Source organism: Tamandua tetradactyla, chromosome 5, assembly GCF_023851605.1.
Source record: "Tamandua tetradactyla isolate mTamTet1 chromosome 5, mTamTet1.pri, whole genome shotgun sequence".
NCBI lineage: Eukaryota > Metazoa > Chordata > Mammalia > Pilosa > Myrmecophagidae > Tamandua > Tamandua tetradactyla.
The window spans coordinates 57,208,264-57,224,911 of NC_135331.1; the positions used below are offsets into that span (position 1 = coordinate 57,208,264).

At 35.3% G+C, this 16,648-nt stretch overlaps 1 protein-coding gene and 1 non-coding gene across 3 annotated transcripts in view; both read right to left on the bottom strand.

Annotated features, from left to right (window-relative positions):
- KPNA4 (karyopherin subunit alpha 4) overlaps positions 1-16,648 on the bottom strand; it is a 115,728-nt gene that overhangs the window by 15,551 nt on the left and 83,529 nt on the right. For both annotated transcript variants that reach the window (XM_077160926.1, XM_077160927.1), the window contains exons 12-13: positions 9,282-9,410; positions 7,898-8,002 (exon numbers count right to left, since the gene is read on the bottom strand). In XM_077160926.1, the coding sequence (XP_077017041.1) occupies positions 7,898-8,002; positions 9,282-9,410 (234 nt within the window). The remainder of the gene's footprint in view (positions 1-7,897; positions 8,003-9,281; positions 9,411-16,648) is intronic.
- On the bottom strand, positions 8,758-9,063 carry LOC143685456 (small Cajal body-specific RNA 7). The gene has a single exon (XR_013176679.1).

Consider the following 16,648-nt stretch of genomic DNA (forward strand, 5'->3'; position numbering starts at 1 on the left):
TTTTTTTTGTGGCTGTGTTTTTAAAGCTTGACTACTCTTTAGATACAGCTGCAAGGCTTCTCAGGCTCCAAGCGCCCCAGGCATAGGAGAAATTAAGCTTGTTTGAGTGTTTCTCTGGAGCCTGTGCCTTCCCCAGGACAGGGGTGGGACCCAGCTCAGGTGGGATTCTTACCTCAAAGAATTCAGACCCCAGGGTTTGGAAAAGTGAAATGATTAAAGCCAGCCTACAGCCTCTCCTCTATCTCAACCATGTCCCCAGCTGGGAGAGTCTGCTGAAGTTAAAGGCACCGCATCACCTCATGCTGGTGGGACCTGCAGGGAGAAAAGCGCCACATACTGGGCAGGATAGGAAAAATGCAGAGTCCAGAGACTTCAAAGGAAAGTCTTTCAACCTGCTGGGTCTCACCCTCAGGGAAAACTGATGCAGGTGACTCTTTCCTCCTGGTAGGAGGTCAGTTTGGTCTGGGAAAATGTGTCTGGGGTCTATAATACCTAAGTAGACCCTCTTAAGGTGGGGAAAAAGGCACCAAACAGGCAGGGCAAGAAACAAAAAAAACAACAACTGTTGATCTGCTGAACAAAACCTAAACTAGAGGACTAGAATAAGCTGAATTGACTATCAAAGGACAGACAGACAACAAAGTCATCCAGCAAGAAAATCCTAGGTAAAAAAAACAAGTGAAAACAATCTCCAGAATAAACTAATTAAAGTAATTAAATGCCTAGACACCAGTGAAAAAAACAAATCATATTAGGAAAATTGAAGATACGTCCCAGTCAAAGGAACAAACCAACAATTCAAATGAGATTACAGGAGTTGAAACAAATAATTCAGAATGTTCAAACAGACCTAGAAAACCCCATCAAAAATCAAATCAATGAATTGAGCGAGGATATAAAGAAGGCAAGGAACGAACAAAAAGAAGAAATCAAGTCTGAAAAAATCACAGAACTTATGGGAATGAAAGGCACAGTAGAAGAGATGGAAAAAAACAGTGGACACCTACAATGTCAGACTTCAAGAAGTGGAAGATAGGATTAGTGAACTGGAGAATAGGATATTCTCAGGTTTCAGATATTCTCTGAAACTTGTCAGGTTTCAGATATCTGAAACCTGACAAGTAAAAGAAAACATAGGGAAAAGAATGGAAAAATATGAGCAGGGACTCAGGGAACTGAATGACAACATGAAGCGCACGAATATACGTGTTGTGGGTGTTCCAGAAGAAGAAGAGAAAGGAAAGGGAGTAGAAAAACTAATCGAGGAAATTATCACTGAAAATTCCCTAACTCTTAAGAAAGACTTAAAATTACAGATCCAAGAAGTGCAGCATACCCCAAACAGAACAGATCCAAACAGACGTACTCCAAGACACTTCTTACTAATCAGAATGTCAGATGTCAAAGAGAAAGAGAGAATCTTGAAAGCAGCAAGAGAAAAGCAATCCATCACATACAAGGGAAGCCCAATAAGACTATGCGTAGATTTCTCAGCAGAAACCATGGAAGCGAGAAGACAGTGGGATGATATATTTAAGATACTAAAAGAGAAAAACTTGGAATATTTCATTGGTAACAGAGACCATCAGGAGATAGAAATAGTGTAAGATACTGGGTAAGTGGAACTGAAGGGATACAGATTATGTAACAGGACTGAATATAAAACTCAGAAATGGACCCCACAATACTACCTAACTGTAATACAATTATGTTAAAACACTGAATGAAGCTGCACATGAGAATCGTAGAGGGAGGAGGGCTGGGGGCATAAATGAAATCAGAAAGAAAGATAGATGTTAAAGACTGAAATGGCATAATCTAGGAATGCCTAGAGTATATAATAATAGTGACTAAATGTACAAATTTTAAAAATGTTCGTGCATGAGGAAGAACAAAGGAATGTCATTACTGCAGGGTGCTGAAAACAGATGGTAATTAATATTTTAAAATGTCACCTTATGTGTGAGACTAAAAGCGAAAAATGTTTATTTGGTTCAAAATTTATATTTTGACTAGTGCATTTCCTAATATAACTTATGTAGATAGCTTACTTGAACACCATAAGCACTTGGAATCTTGGGTAGGATATGAGATTTTGTTGGTTTGTCCAGAGTGATGCCCCGATGAATCCCAGAGTGATTCAATCAGTGGGTGGAACAGTATTTTCAGAGTCCCCTTCGGGGAATGGTGAGAATGGGGAGAAATTCAACTTCCCCAAGATGAATTCTTGATATTCTCACAAGCAGTGTGGATAACCAAAGTTATAGGCTGAGCCCCCAGTCTTGGGGTTTGTTCATATGAAACTTAACCCCACAAAGGATAGGTCAAGTCTACTTAAAATTTAGGCCTAAGAGTCACCCCCAAGAGAGCCACTTATGTTGCTCAGATGTAGTCTCTCTCTCCAGCCAACACAACAAGCAAACTCACCACCCTCCCCCTGTCTATGTGGGACATGACGCCCAACGGTGTGGACCTTCCTGGCAATGTGGGACAGAAATCCTATAATGAGCTGAGACTCAGCATCAAGGGATTGAGAAAACCTTCTCGACCAAAAGGGGGAAGAGTGAAATGAGACAAAGTGTCGATGGCGGAGAGATTCCAAACAGAGTCGAGAGGTTATCCTGGAGGTTATTCTTGTGCATTAAGTAAATATCACCTTGTTATTCAAGATGTAATGGAGAGGCTAGAGGGAACTGCCTGAAAATGTAAAGCTGTGTTCCAGTAGCCACGTTTCTTGATGATGATTTAATAGAGCTTTCACAATGTGACTGTGTGATTGCGAAAACCTTGTGTCTGATGCTCCTTTTAGATCTACCTTGTCAACAGATGAGTAGAACATATGGAACATATGGAATAAAAATAAATAATAGGGGGAACAAATGTTAAAAAAAAAGAGAGAGAGAAAAAATGCAAACCAAGAATTCTATATCCAGCAAATTTATCCTTCAAAAAGGGAGAAATTAAAATATTTTCAGACAAAAAATCACTGAGAGAATTTGCGACCAGGAGACCAGGTCTGCAAGAAATACTGAAGGGAGCACTAGAGACAGATACAAAAAGACAGGAGAGAGAGGTGTGGAGAAGAGCAAAGAAATGAAGACTATCAGCAAAGGTAAAAGGAAGGAAAATTAGATATGGCATATAAAATCCAAAAGGCTAAATGGTAGAAGAAAGTACTACCCATACAGTAATAACACTAAATGTTAATAGATTAAACTCCCCAATCAAAAGACACAGACTGGCAGAATGGATTACAAAACAGGACCCCTCTATATGCTGTCTACAGGAAACGCATCTTAGAGCCAAGGACAAATGCAAGCTAAAAGTGAAAGGTTGGGAAAAGATATTCCATGTAAATAATCAGAAAAGAGCAGGAGTAGCTATACTAATATCCAACAAATTACACTTCAAATTAAAACAGTTAAAAGAGACAAAGAAGGAACATTATGTATTAATAAGAGGAACAATTAAACAAGAGACATTAAGAATCATAAATATTTATACACTGAGCTAGAATGCTCCAAAATACATGAGGCAAACACTGAAAAGAGAAAAGACACATCTACCATAACAGTTGGAGACTTCAATTCCCCACTCTCATCAACAGACAGAACATCTAGACAGAGGATCAATAAAGAAACAGAGAATTTGAATAATACAATAAATGAGCTAAACTTAACAGACATTTATAGTACATTACACCCCACAACAGCAGGACACACCTTTTTCTCAAGTGCTCATGGATCATTCTCAAGGATAGACTAGATGCTGGGTCACAAAGCCAAGTCTCAATAAATTTAAGATTGAAATCATATAAAACACTTTCTCAGATCATAAAGGAATGAAGTTGGAAATCAGTAACAGGCAGAGTGCCAGAAAACTCACAAATACATGAAGGCTCAACAACATACTCTTAAACAACCAGTGGGTCAAGGAAGAAATTACAAGAGAAATCAGTAAATATTTTGAGGTAAATGGAAACGAAAATATATCAAAATTTATGGGATGCAGCCAAAGAGGGAAATTTATTGCCCTAAATGCCTATATCAAAAAAGGGCAAAAATCAAGGAATTAACTGTCCACTTGGAAGAACTAGAGTAAGAACAGCAAATTAACACCAAAGCTAGCACACCGTATAAAAATGAGCTTAAAATAGATGTAAAACCTACATATAGTTACCATAAAACTACTAAAACAAAATGTAGAGAAGAATCTTCAATATCTAATGGTAGGTGATAAGGACTTTGTTGAGAAGGTGAAATGGCAGCCTACTCACTAGGAGAAAATATTTGAAAACCCACACATCTGATAAGGGTTTAATATCTAAAAAATATAAAGAAATCCTACAACAAAGAACCCAATTAAAGCAAATTGGGACAAAGAACCCAATAATTGGGACAAAGAACCCAATTAAAGCAACGGGCAAGGGTTTTGCACAGACATTTTTCCAAAGAGGAAATACAAATGGCTAAAAAACACATGAAAAGATGCTCAACATCACTAGCTATCAGGGAAATGCAAATTAAAACCACAATGAGTTATCACTTCACACCTACCAGAATAGCCACTACTAAACAAACAAAACTTGGAGAGGATGTGGAGAAACAGGAAATCTTGTGCTGGTGGAAATGTAAAGTGGCACAGCACTATGGAAGACAGTTTGGTGATTCCTCAAGAAGGTAATTACAGAACTACCATACGATTTGGCAATCCTGCTACTAAGTATATACCCAGAAGAACTGTGAGCAAGGAAGCAGACAGACATTTGCACACAGATGCTCATAGAGGTACTATCCACAACTTCCAAAAGATAGAAGCAACACAGCAGTAAGAAGGAATGAAGTTCTAATATATGTGGCAACATGGATAAAACTTGAGGACACTACATTGAGTGAAATAAGCTGGATACAAAAGGATAAACATTATATGAAAGCACTATTACTATTTATTATTATAAGCAAACTCACAGAGTTAGAATCTAAAACAGAGATTACCAGGAAAGAGAATGAGGGAAGAGAATGGGGCGCTGATGCTTAATTGGGCAAAACTTCTAATTAGGTTGACTAAATGTTTGGAAATAGAGAGGTGATGATAGCCTACTATTGTGAGTATAATTAATAGTAGTGAATTATGTGTGTGAATATGGTTGAAAAGGGAAGTTTAGGGTCATGAACGTTACTAGAAGGGAAGATAGAGGATAAAACATCAGACTTTATAACAGTCAACTCTGTTGTGGATGATGACTGTGGTTAATAGTACAAATGAATGAATATTTATTCATGAAATATAATAAATGTATGTCACTTTATAAAATGTTAATAATAGGGTGGTATGTGGGAAAAATACACTGAATGCAAACTATGGACTATACTGAACAGTAATATTGCAATATTCTTTCATCAGTTGTAACAAAGGTACCACAACAATGTTAAGTGTCAACAATGGGAAGGCATAAGGGGTACGGAATTTTCTGTTTGGAGTAACGAAAATGTTCTAAAATTGACTGTGGTGATGATGTACAACTCTGTGATTATACTGAGTGCCCCTGATTTGTACACTTTGGATGTACTGTATGGTGTGCGAATTTATTTCAATAAAAATGCTTTAAAACTTAGTGAAGAAAAACATGGAAAAATATAAAATTTCAGTATAACCAAAGAAATGTAAGATTATGAAAGATTTTTAAATAATACTCAACATTGATGAGTACGACAAAAATGATACGCTTATACACTGCTTTTCAAATACAAATTAGCAAAATACAATTTAAAATTATGACAAAAAATCATATATGACTTAGTAATTATACCTCTGAGAACTCACCAAGAGAAAAATTTAAAACAAAGTAATATATATTTTCCTATAAACGGTCATAGCAGCACTATAACTGCCAAAGGGAAAAGCAACTAAAATTCCCAGCAACAGGGTAATAGCTGACTGACTGGAGTACAAAAAGGTACAACCCTTAAAAGAAGGGAATTGGCATTATCTCACAAATCTACATAGACATTTGTCCTTTAATCCAGTAATCTACATACAATCTGGAAAAAAACCCTACAAATTATTCTTCAAAGTACTATTTAACAGCAAAACACTGGAAATTGTATATCAAGTTGGTGGCATAAACAGACTTATTTCATAGTTATATCATAGTAGAATTAATTCTATAGATAAAAAACCTCAAAGAAATCTTAAAGGTGCATCCAGTAGTCATGTTGGTAGTGGTTATGATGGTCTCATTATTTTGATTTCATAAGATATACAAACACATATACATATATGCCTATCAACAGATCTAAAGGTAAATAATTATGTTCACATTTTCAGGAAGATTTTCAGCATAAGAGAAGAAAAATAAATATAAAATCAAAGAAGAGAAAGCAAAAACTTTATCTTAAATATCCAGGAATCTTTGATAGCTTCCTTTCATTCACAATTTATTTCTTTTGAATTTTCATGCTCATGAGCTTTATGGTTTATTTTTTACTTTCTAAAAAATACATATCACCTAGTTCTGTTCTCCCATGCCCAGAAACCATGACAACCTTATAGCAATGATCATCCTTCATGCCTGGTATTTTAATGGAATCTTAAATACCATTTGATATAAAAAAGAGCCAGAACACACCTTGGAGAAATGAGTAATTCCCAGTCTGGGTCAGTAAATGTACACACATCAGGCCTGGCATGCTTTTTCATATCCAAATGGTAAGAGGCTCTCAGAAATTACTGGAGTGATGTCAAAAGACAAAGGTTCCCATTGGCTACGGGGTGATTAGAGTGTCAAACAGTAACAACCATAATAGACTGAAACCAATACATAAAAATCCATAATATCCTTAGGAGACTAAAATATTCACTCTGGTCACCTTTTGAGTTTGTTAGGGAACCATGTCATTCTAAAATTTAATAACAAAAGAAAATCCTACAACTCAACAATAAAAGGACAAAGAACCCAATTAAAAGAATCAAGCATTTATCCTACCTTTTCTATATGAATTATAAGGAAAAGCTCTTTATTGAAGAATCATGGCTAATACATTAAAGAATGACAATTAGAAATCATCATCTTACAACTCCTAATGAAGTAAGGAATCCAGGCAATGACCATATGCTAAAAACTGTTAAGTGAAAGACTGATGGGTAACTTCGTAATAATCAGTTGGATTAGGCTGATAACATCCGAACTCACTCCTTAACTATTATCACTAGATATGGGACAGAAAGCATGTGCTTCCTGATGTGAACTACTAGGAAGTACAGAGCAATGCACGATATATTCTTGCCTAAAAAACTGAACGTAATCTTCCAGTATATGGGAAAGTAGCCTCTCCCTATCAATCTATAGGAACCATGGAAGAAAAATAGAGAGATGCTCTCTTTTATTCAGATCAGTATTCAGAACAAACCCTTATGCTGTGACTGTGACAATGTAAATTACTTTTTCTCACATGTTAATAAGAGTATGAGAGATAATACAGTATAGCTATTAGCATACCTACTGGCTATTCAATCCTGGCCAACTTACTTGTCTACATCATAGTTCATCTATAAAATGAGGATAAAGTAGTACCTAACATCTCATAACCCTTATATAAAGTGCTTAAAACACTATATGAGCATTTATTATTAATAGTGATACTATTGATTTTCTAATAAATTCCAAAATCATGGCAATTTTGGTAAAAGTATTATATAGAAGAAGGACAGGGGTTTACAAAAAGAAATTTTTCTTATATATAAACCGCTGGTTTTAAAAGTTTTAATACTACTTTACTGTAGTATTTATACCACTCTACAGGTCCTAGTTAAATGAACAGAAAAGTACACACTCACATAATTTGTTAAATTTAAATTTTTTTCACTTACTCAGATACATACAAGATGATTTCCTTACCTTATCCAAAAGGTGTATTATCATTGGTACGAGGTTGGCATCAATTACTGCCTGAACCTGCTGCTGATTTCCTGCAGTGATGTTAGAGAGGAACCACACTGCTTCCTGTGGAACAAGACCCCTTCAATATTTCTCATTAAAAAATAACATCTTCATTTGAACTACAGGAAAATAAATTCTCTATATTGTCCAAATGATTGTATTATGGAATGGGTTTCATAGAAGTTTTTTTGGGACTCTCAATTCCGCTAACCCCTTTCCTTATTTACTTTGTACAAACTGCTAATAGCCCCAACGACAAGTCACAACGAACTAACCTTCTGAAGAATATTCAGTACCTTGACTGAGCAAATGCTACAGTGAGCTATAAAATAAACACAAATCCTCTAAGACTGCTGTAAATGGGATCTATCTCCTCCTCCATAATATGCTTTATTTTCTACTCTGATCAAGATTACTAGCCAAAGTGATAAATTCTAAGTATCCATGACAATGGAGACATGAAAAATTAATTAAATGGTGGGTTGTTTTAATGTTCTGATTTGGTAAGAGTCATTCATGTTGCACCACTTCTCTGGAGAGCTAATGTGGAACCAGATGTCTGCTTGCGTTATTGGTCTTCTTTAATGATCATTCTATGCCTAGCCCTTATGGCAACAGTCATGCCAAAAGTTAAATGTACACCGAAACCAGTTACCAAATTACAGAAACCATTCAAAACCTTATGCAGGATAATTTATCAAAATTAATAAATTTATTAAATATACTAAAGGGAAAATATTTTCTCTAGTTTAAAAACTAGTAATCAAGTATATTTATTCCAAAATATATTATTCTTGGCTAGTGTATACTGGGCTCTTTTGGATCAGATTACAGGACCACATTTAATGAACCTGTTAGAGATTTTAGGGTGCTAGGCTGTTAGGTGAGCTGTTCTTGGGTTATAATCATCAGCAATGTTGTAATTAACACCCACGTATTTCTACAACAGCCTCAGATGCACTCCAATATCAGCATCACCAGTCAGCGCCCCCTTTCCACAGCCTCCACATGCATGCACGCATGCACACACACACACACTCTACTAACAATTACTTAACATATATACTAATAATTTCCAATCATACAACATTCAACACCCAATTATCTCTATTTCATCATTTCCAAGAGAGCCAAATCAGCACTTTATAATTGGTTTGTTTTACATATGATTAATAACAGATTAACCCATCTATCTTATAGAGAAATATACTGCCTCTTAAAGCCTAGATGACAATTTATATCAGCAATCAATATTTTAGAGAGTTTTGAGACCCTGATTTTACAAATGAAAATTGTAGGTATTTTATAAGATGTTTATTAAATATATTAAATAAATACTTACTTTATTAATTTTTTCTTTGGGATGTGTCAGAAGTGCAGGAAAGTGTGAAAGAGCATCACAGTTCAAAACTACTTGTGTTTGCTCATCAGTTCCAGTAACAATATTGCCAACAGCTCTAAGTGCAGCAGTCTGAAATGTAAAAAAAGATTTCATGAGCTGTTATATGAAATACTCTTCTTATCACAAAGGTATGTAAGGCAGCTTATGAAAGTTAAATGCATTCATTCATTCACTCAGTCACTCACTTGCTCAGCCAACCCATCCTTTCTGAACACTTATTTTGTGTCAGGCATTGATCTAAGAACAGAGTAGTGAACAGGACAGACACAAGCCCTATCTCTTACATACCATGCATCATAACAACAGCAGAGGTGATAAGCAAAACTAACAAACGTAAAGGATAATTTTAGACAGTAATTAGTGCCATGAAGAGAATAAAGAGGAATATGATAGCATGTCTGGAAGGAGTATAGCATCATCATAGCTGGTGATGCTATTACCAATCAATAGCATAATTTAATACTTTTCTAAAACAAACCGAAAACTGGTGTTTTTTACTTCTCAATAATTTGAAGTTACATTAATGTTAATGCCTCTTATCAAAATATATCCAACATGTAAAGTATTGTACCTTCACCCCTTTTTCATTTGGTAGTGATGGAAGGAAAACCCATTTCATCTGGCTATTCAATTGGAGAACCTTTTCTGTTAGCATCCTAACTCACTACTGGCTACCAGCTGGACGAGTGGGCCAAAAACCTTCTGGGTGCTTGAAAAACAGTAGTTTAGGTTTCAGATTCAGTATTAATGTGTATATATGTATGAATAAGTGCTGAATTAGTATTTATATACTGTTATTTTAAAATTTAGTAGGAAGCTGCTTAATATTTGAGATTTCACTATAAATTGATTTTATTTATCAACTATTTTTCCATAGCTACATTAGGTAATTTTCTGTCAAGTTAAATTTTTTTCCTCTAATTTTTCCTTCTACAAGACAGATGACCTGGGCCTTTTAAAAAGCTGAGGCATAATTCATATAACATAAAATTCACACTTTTAAAGTATACAATTCGGTAGTTCTTAGTATATTTAAAGTTGTGCAACCATTACCAGTATCTAATTCAGAACCTTTCCATCACCTCAGAAAGAAATCCTGAACCCATTAGCAGTTACTCACCCATGCCCCTCACCGTCAGGCCCCTGGCAACTACAAATCTATTTTGCATCTATATGGATGGATAGCATAATATTTTCTAGGTTTGTCTATGTTAGCATGTATCAATACTTTATTTCTTTTCATAGCTAAATAATATTTCATTGTGTGGATGCATTTTATTTATCTATTCAACAGTTCACAGACATCTGGATTGTTTCCATTCGTTGGCTATTGTAGATAATGCTACTGCGAATATTCATATATAAGTTTTTGTGTTAACGTACTTTCAATTCTCTTGTTTTTACACACAGGAGTGGAATTGCTGGGCCTTAAGGTAACTATGTTTACTTTTTTGATAAACTGTCAAACTGTATTCCAAAATAGTTGCACCACCATTATATGAGGGTTCCAACTTCTTCACAACTTTACCAATACTTGTTATTGTCTTTCTTTTTGGTTAGAGCCATTTTAGTGTGTGTCTGAAATTGCATTTCATTGTAGTTTTGATCTGCATTACTCTAATGACTAATGATGTTGTGATCTTCTCATATGCTAATTGTATGTCTTCTTTGGAGAAACGTCTATTCAAATCCTTTGCTCATTTTAAAACTGGATTGTCTCTTTATTACTGAGCTGTAAGAATTCTTTATATATTTTGGATAAAAGTCACCTTTCAAATATATGATCATATAGTAGATATTTTCCTCCATTTTGTAGGTTGCCTTTTCACTTTCTCTGAAACACAAAAGTTTGTGATTTTGATGAAATCCAATTTATCTCTTCTTCTTTGGTTACTTGTGGTGTCCTATTGAAAAAAAAACTGCCTAACCCAAGGTCAAAAAGAATTATGCCTATGTTTTCGTCTAAGCATACAGTTTTAGCTCTTAAATTTAGGGGCTTGATCTACATTGTGTTAACTTTTGTACTCAGTATGAGGTAGGGGTTCAACTTCATTCTTTTACATGTGGATATCTAGCAGTTTCAACACCAGTTGTAGAGAAGACTAGTCTTTACTATTTGAACTATCTTGCACCCTTATTGAAAATCAACTGAACATACATGCATAGATTTATTTTTGAACTCTTGATTCTATTTCATTGATCTATATGTCTAACCTTATGCCAGTACCAAAAAGTCTTATTTACTATAGTTTTGTATTCAGTTTTGAAATCAGAAGAAGTCAGAGTATTCCAACTTCATTCTTTTTCAAAATTGTTTGGCTATTCTGGGTCACCATTTCCATATAAATGTTAGGATCAGCTTGTGAATTTCTGCAAAAAAGCACCTTTTCTTTATTTAGATCTTTAATTTCTTTCAAAAATCGTTTGTAGTGACCTCACTTCTTTAACAGGTTTAAAGGGGGCAACTAAAGAGACAATGACAATTAATGGAAATACATGATCCTGGGTGGGTTCTAACAAGGAGAGAAGGCTCAAAAGGACATCATTCGGACATATGAAAATATCAGAATACAGACTGAGATTTATATCAGAGTTCCTAATCTTTGATAATTGTACTTAAGGTGGTTATATAACATAAAAGGTGTACATCTTTATTCTTAAGGAAATGTTCATGGGAACTATTATGTTCAAGGAGTGTGATGTATACAAACCTACTCTCAAATGTTTAGAAACTAAATAGGTGGATTGACAAATACAATGATACAGCAAATGTGGCAAAATTGTAAAACTGGTACAGGGGGATATGATGGAGTTTTCGACATGGCTTTTGTATTATTATTTTTTCTTTTGAATATTTTTATGGAGATATTTTCACACACATATAGTCCATCCAAAATATATGATCAATATTTCACAATATAATTACATAATCATGCACTCATCACTGTGATCATATTTAGAAAATCTGCATCACTCCAGGAAAAGATATACATTCCATACCCCTTACCCCTCCCTCACATTGAACGTTAGTATGGTGCAGAAGTTCCTGTAACCAGCACCACACCACAAACAGGATACAGAACAATTTGGCTTTTGTATTATTTTTGCAACTGTCCTGTAAAGTTAAAATTATTTCAAAATAAAAGTTTTAGGTGAAACCAAAAAAATTTAAAGTGGGGAAAATAAGGAAGAAAGAGGGGAAACTTGCAAAGTAACAGAGACTTAAGAGACATACCAACCAAATGCATGCCTGTATCTTGTTGGGATCTTGATTTCACATTAAGAATTTTTAACGATTTGTTAATGGTATTGTGGTTTATTAAAAGTTAGCCTTAACATTATGTTAAGTGCAATAAATCAGTCACAAAAGGACAAATATTTTACATCAATGATATAAATTATAATTTGTAAACTCATAGACATAAAATATAGAATATAGGTTACCAGGATAAAGAATGAGGCTAAAGAATGGGGAGTGGTTGCTTAATATGTGCAGAATGTTTAACCAGGGTGAACTTAAACGTTTAGAAATGGACAGAGGTGATGGCAGCACATTATTACGAGAATACTTAACAGTGATGAATGTAGTGTGAATGTGGCGGAAAACGAAGTTTAGAGTTGTGTATATCACCAGAATGAAAGATGGAGGTTAAAACATGGGAATGTATAAAACAGTGAATCTTGTGGTGGACAATATCCGTGCAAATATAAAAAAGTTCTTTCATGAGCTAGAGCACATGTACAACGCTAGTAAAAGGAGGTAATAATAGAAGGGTATATGGGAAAAAAATGTAACTATCACAAATAGATTATAGGTAACAGTAATATATGATACAGTAAACTAATATTTTAATACTCTTTTAGTATTTAATAATCTTACAGTAACAAATGTACCATACCAATACCATGGGTCAATAATACGTGAGAATAAGGAGGTTGGAAGGATTACAGTTTTCTTTTTATTTCTTTTCTAGAGTGATGAAAATGTTTTAAATTTGATCATGGGGCTGTATGCACAACTATATAATGACATTGTGACCCAGTGATTATATACTACGAATGATTTCTATGCTGTGTGAATATATCTCAATAACACTGAATTAAAAAATTTTTTTTTCTAACTTAGCCTTAATTTTTAGAGATGGAGTTAGATGAAATGAGTACATGACTTTGTGTCAAAATACTTTTGGAGAGGTGGGGGAGAGTGAATGGGGATGTAAAGGAAACATACATAAAGCTTCACTGCACTCTTCTCTCTACTTTCCTAAATTCAGCATGAAAGTGAAAATGTTCCTAAAACTCTATTAGTGTTAGATGAAGTACAGAACTTTCCTTGGGAGCTGGCTAAAGAAAAATTCTAAGCCCTATCTTCTCAAAGAAGCCCAGTATTAAAACTCAAGATGCATTCTGAAAAAAAAAAAAAAAAAAAACACCCCCAAAAACAAAAAACAAGAATCTATAAAAGGGCATTATATTTAAGAAAAGCAAACAATGATAAACATCTAGCCAGAACAGTTAAAATAAGTCACAAATATCCTCATATGAAAAATTACTAAACAATTCTTTCTCAATTTGCTTAACGCTCCCTTTCTTTAAAATGGTCTCAATTCTAGCTACACCTCTGTATTACTGCAAGAACTTTTTAAAAGCTCAGCTATCTAGGAAACATCCCAGATGTATTGAAACAGAATCTCTGGAGGTTAAGCAAGAGAATTAAAAAAACAAAACAAAACTTTCTTTTTAAGTTCAATGCTTTTTTGCCGCCAGGGCTAAGAACCAATGATCTTGTAATATGTTTCCAATGAATGTAACACAAGCATTATGCCAAAACCAAATGTCAACAATTGGGGGATGGGTTCTTTGTAGAAGAAAAGGAAATGTCTTCATATAGATTATGGTGGGAAAGCATGGCTATTTATTTAGGTAAGACTGTATGATATGTGAATAAAACTGTTTAAAAATGAACAGAGAAACAAATGCTAGAGAAAATATGGTGAAAAAGATGTACATATTCACTGCTGGTAGGGAAACTGAGAGGTGCAGCCCCTCCAGAGTGCAGTGTGGTGGTTCCACAGGAGCCTAGGGGTGGTTGCCATATGATATGCCTGGAGGAACTCAGAGTGGGGACATGAATGGACATTTGTACATTGGTGTTTATGGCGGCAGTGTTCTTCATTCACAATCAATGGAGTTGGCCTAGGGGTACAACAATTTAGGATTGGAAGGGGGTACTGTGGTGTATATATACAACAGACTAGGCAGTGGCTGCAATAAAGAACAAAGTTGTAAGGTATGCAACTAGATGAATGAACCTTAAGGACAGCATGTTGAATGAAATACAGAAACAAAAAGATATCATCATGCCTCACTCACAATGACTAACTATAATACGCAAACTTGGAGAACTGAAGTCGAGAGCATGGGTTACCATGTTGGGGCCTACTGTAAAGGGTCCTAGGTTGAATGCTCTTACAGCAGTCACATATATTCTGGAGCTGTAACTATTATTTCTAAATTCTGAGAAATTGAGTTATTTGTGAAACTTTGGGTACTTATGTGACAGCTGAGACTCAAGAGTTAGAGCTCTGAAGCTATGAAAATCAGCATTACCCCATATAATAACTGTTTAAAAAGGTAGAAAAGTGATCAGACTGTAGGTGGCTGAGAAGCTTACCCTACCTACAGGTATGCCTAAGAGTTACTTCTGGAGGACCTTTTTTGTTGCTCAGATGTAGCCTCACTCTCTCTAAGCTTCTCTAAGTGAAATCATTGCACTCCTCACTACGTGGGATATGACATCCAGCGGTGAATGTCTCCCTGGCGGTGTGGGAGATGACTCCCAGGGATGAGTCCAGTCCTGTCACCGTGGGATCAACAATTCCATCTTGACCAAAAGGGGGAAAAGAAGTGTAACTAATAAAGTATCAGTGGCTGAGAGAGTTCAAATAGAGTTGAGAGGCTACTCTGGAGGTCACTCTTATACAAACTTCAGTTAGACATTGCTGCCTATCATAACTTGCCAAACCTCAAGCAAAACCATTCCAGACAATCCTAAAGAACAACTAGGGCAATATATAAGATTCTACAAAGGTTCCATGCATTAGAGTAACTTTCCAGACACTTACAACCTCCAGATGGGACCCTGAACCAGATAAGTCCTGGAAACTAGAGGGCCCAGCCACTCCAGAACATCAGACAGTTCCATCACCCTACCCCATATTATTGACAGCTGCTTCCAACATGAAAAAGTTAGAATGGGCATAGCCCAAATACCCCTAAAGAGTGGAAAAGAAAAATCAAAGGTGATGGTAGAGTTATACAGATAAGGTAGGGTTTAACAAACGAATATGACTGCTGAATCATTAAATTGATATTTCTTTCAGTCTCCAGTATCTTAGAGCAGCTAGAAGTAAAAACCTAAAACTGTGAAATTGTAACCCATACCAAACTAATCTACTCTACAGCTGGTTGTTGTACTGTGCTTTGAAATTTAATGCTTTTTTGTATATATGTTATTTTTCATAAAAACAAAAATAAAGTCAAATGTGATGATAAAAAAGTATTAATTCTTCTAGTCTTCTATACTCTGGAGCAGCTAGAAGGAAAAGTCTGATATGATGGTATGGTAGACCATAAGAAACTCTGGGATCTTGTCTTGTAACTACCTGTTGAACAGTGCTTTAAAAACTATTGCTTTTTCCTTTCTTTGCTTTGTATATGTTATAGTATAAAATTAAAAAAAAAAAGTGATCAGACTTCCACTAGAGATATGAATGCAACTGATCTGGATAGGACTAAGATAAACAAAAATACAGGGTAAAAGATGATATGGTCCATATTTTAAAACTTCAACATCTGTGTGAGACCAAAGGAAGGGATGTTTATTTGATACAAATTTATATTCTGGGTAGTACACTATCTAATTTAACTTGTATGGTCAGTTTATCTGAACAGCATAATACATGGAATCTTGAATAGGATATAAGATCGTGTTGGTTTGTACAGGTTAGTGTGAAGCCCTGATATATCCCAAAGTAATCTGGACAGAGAATAAAAAAGTATTTGAAAAGCCCCCTTGGGGGACTGGGAAGAAAGGAGGAAATATTCAATTTCCTCATCTACAGAATTTCTTTTATTCTCACAAGAGTGGGTAAAATTAATTCAATAGGCTGAGCCTTTGATCTTGGGGTTCACCCCTATGAAGCTTATCCCTATGTAAAGGAGAAGCTAAGCCTACTTAGCTTCACCCCCAGAGAATCTCTTTTGTTGCTCAGATGTGGCCTCTCTCTCTAAGCCAACTGGGCAGG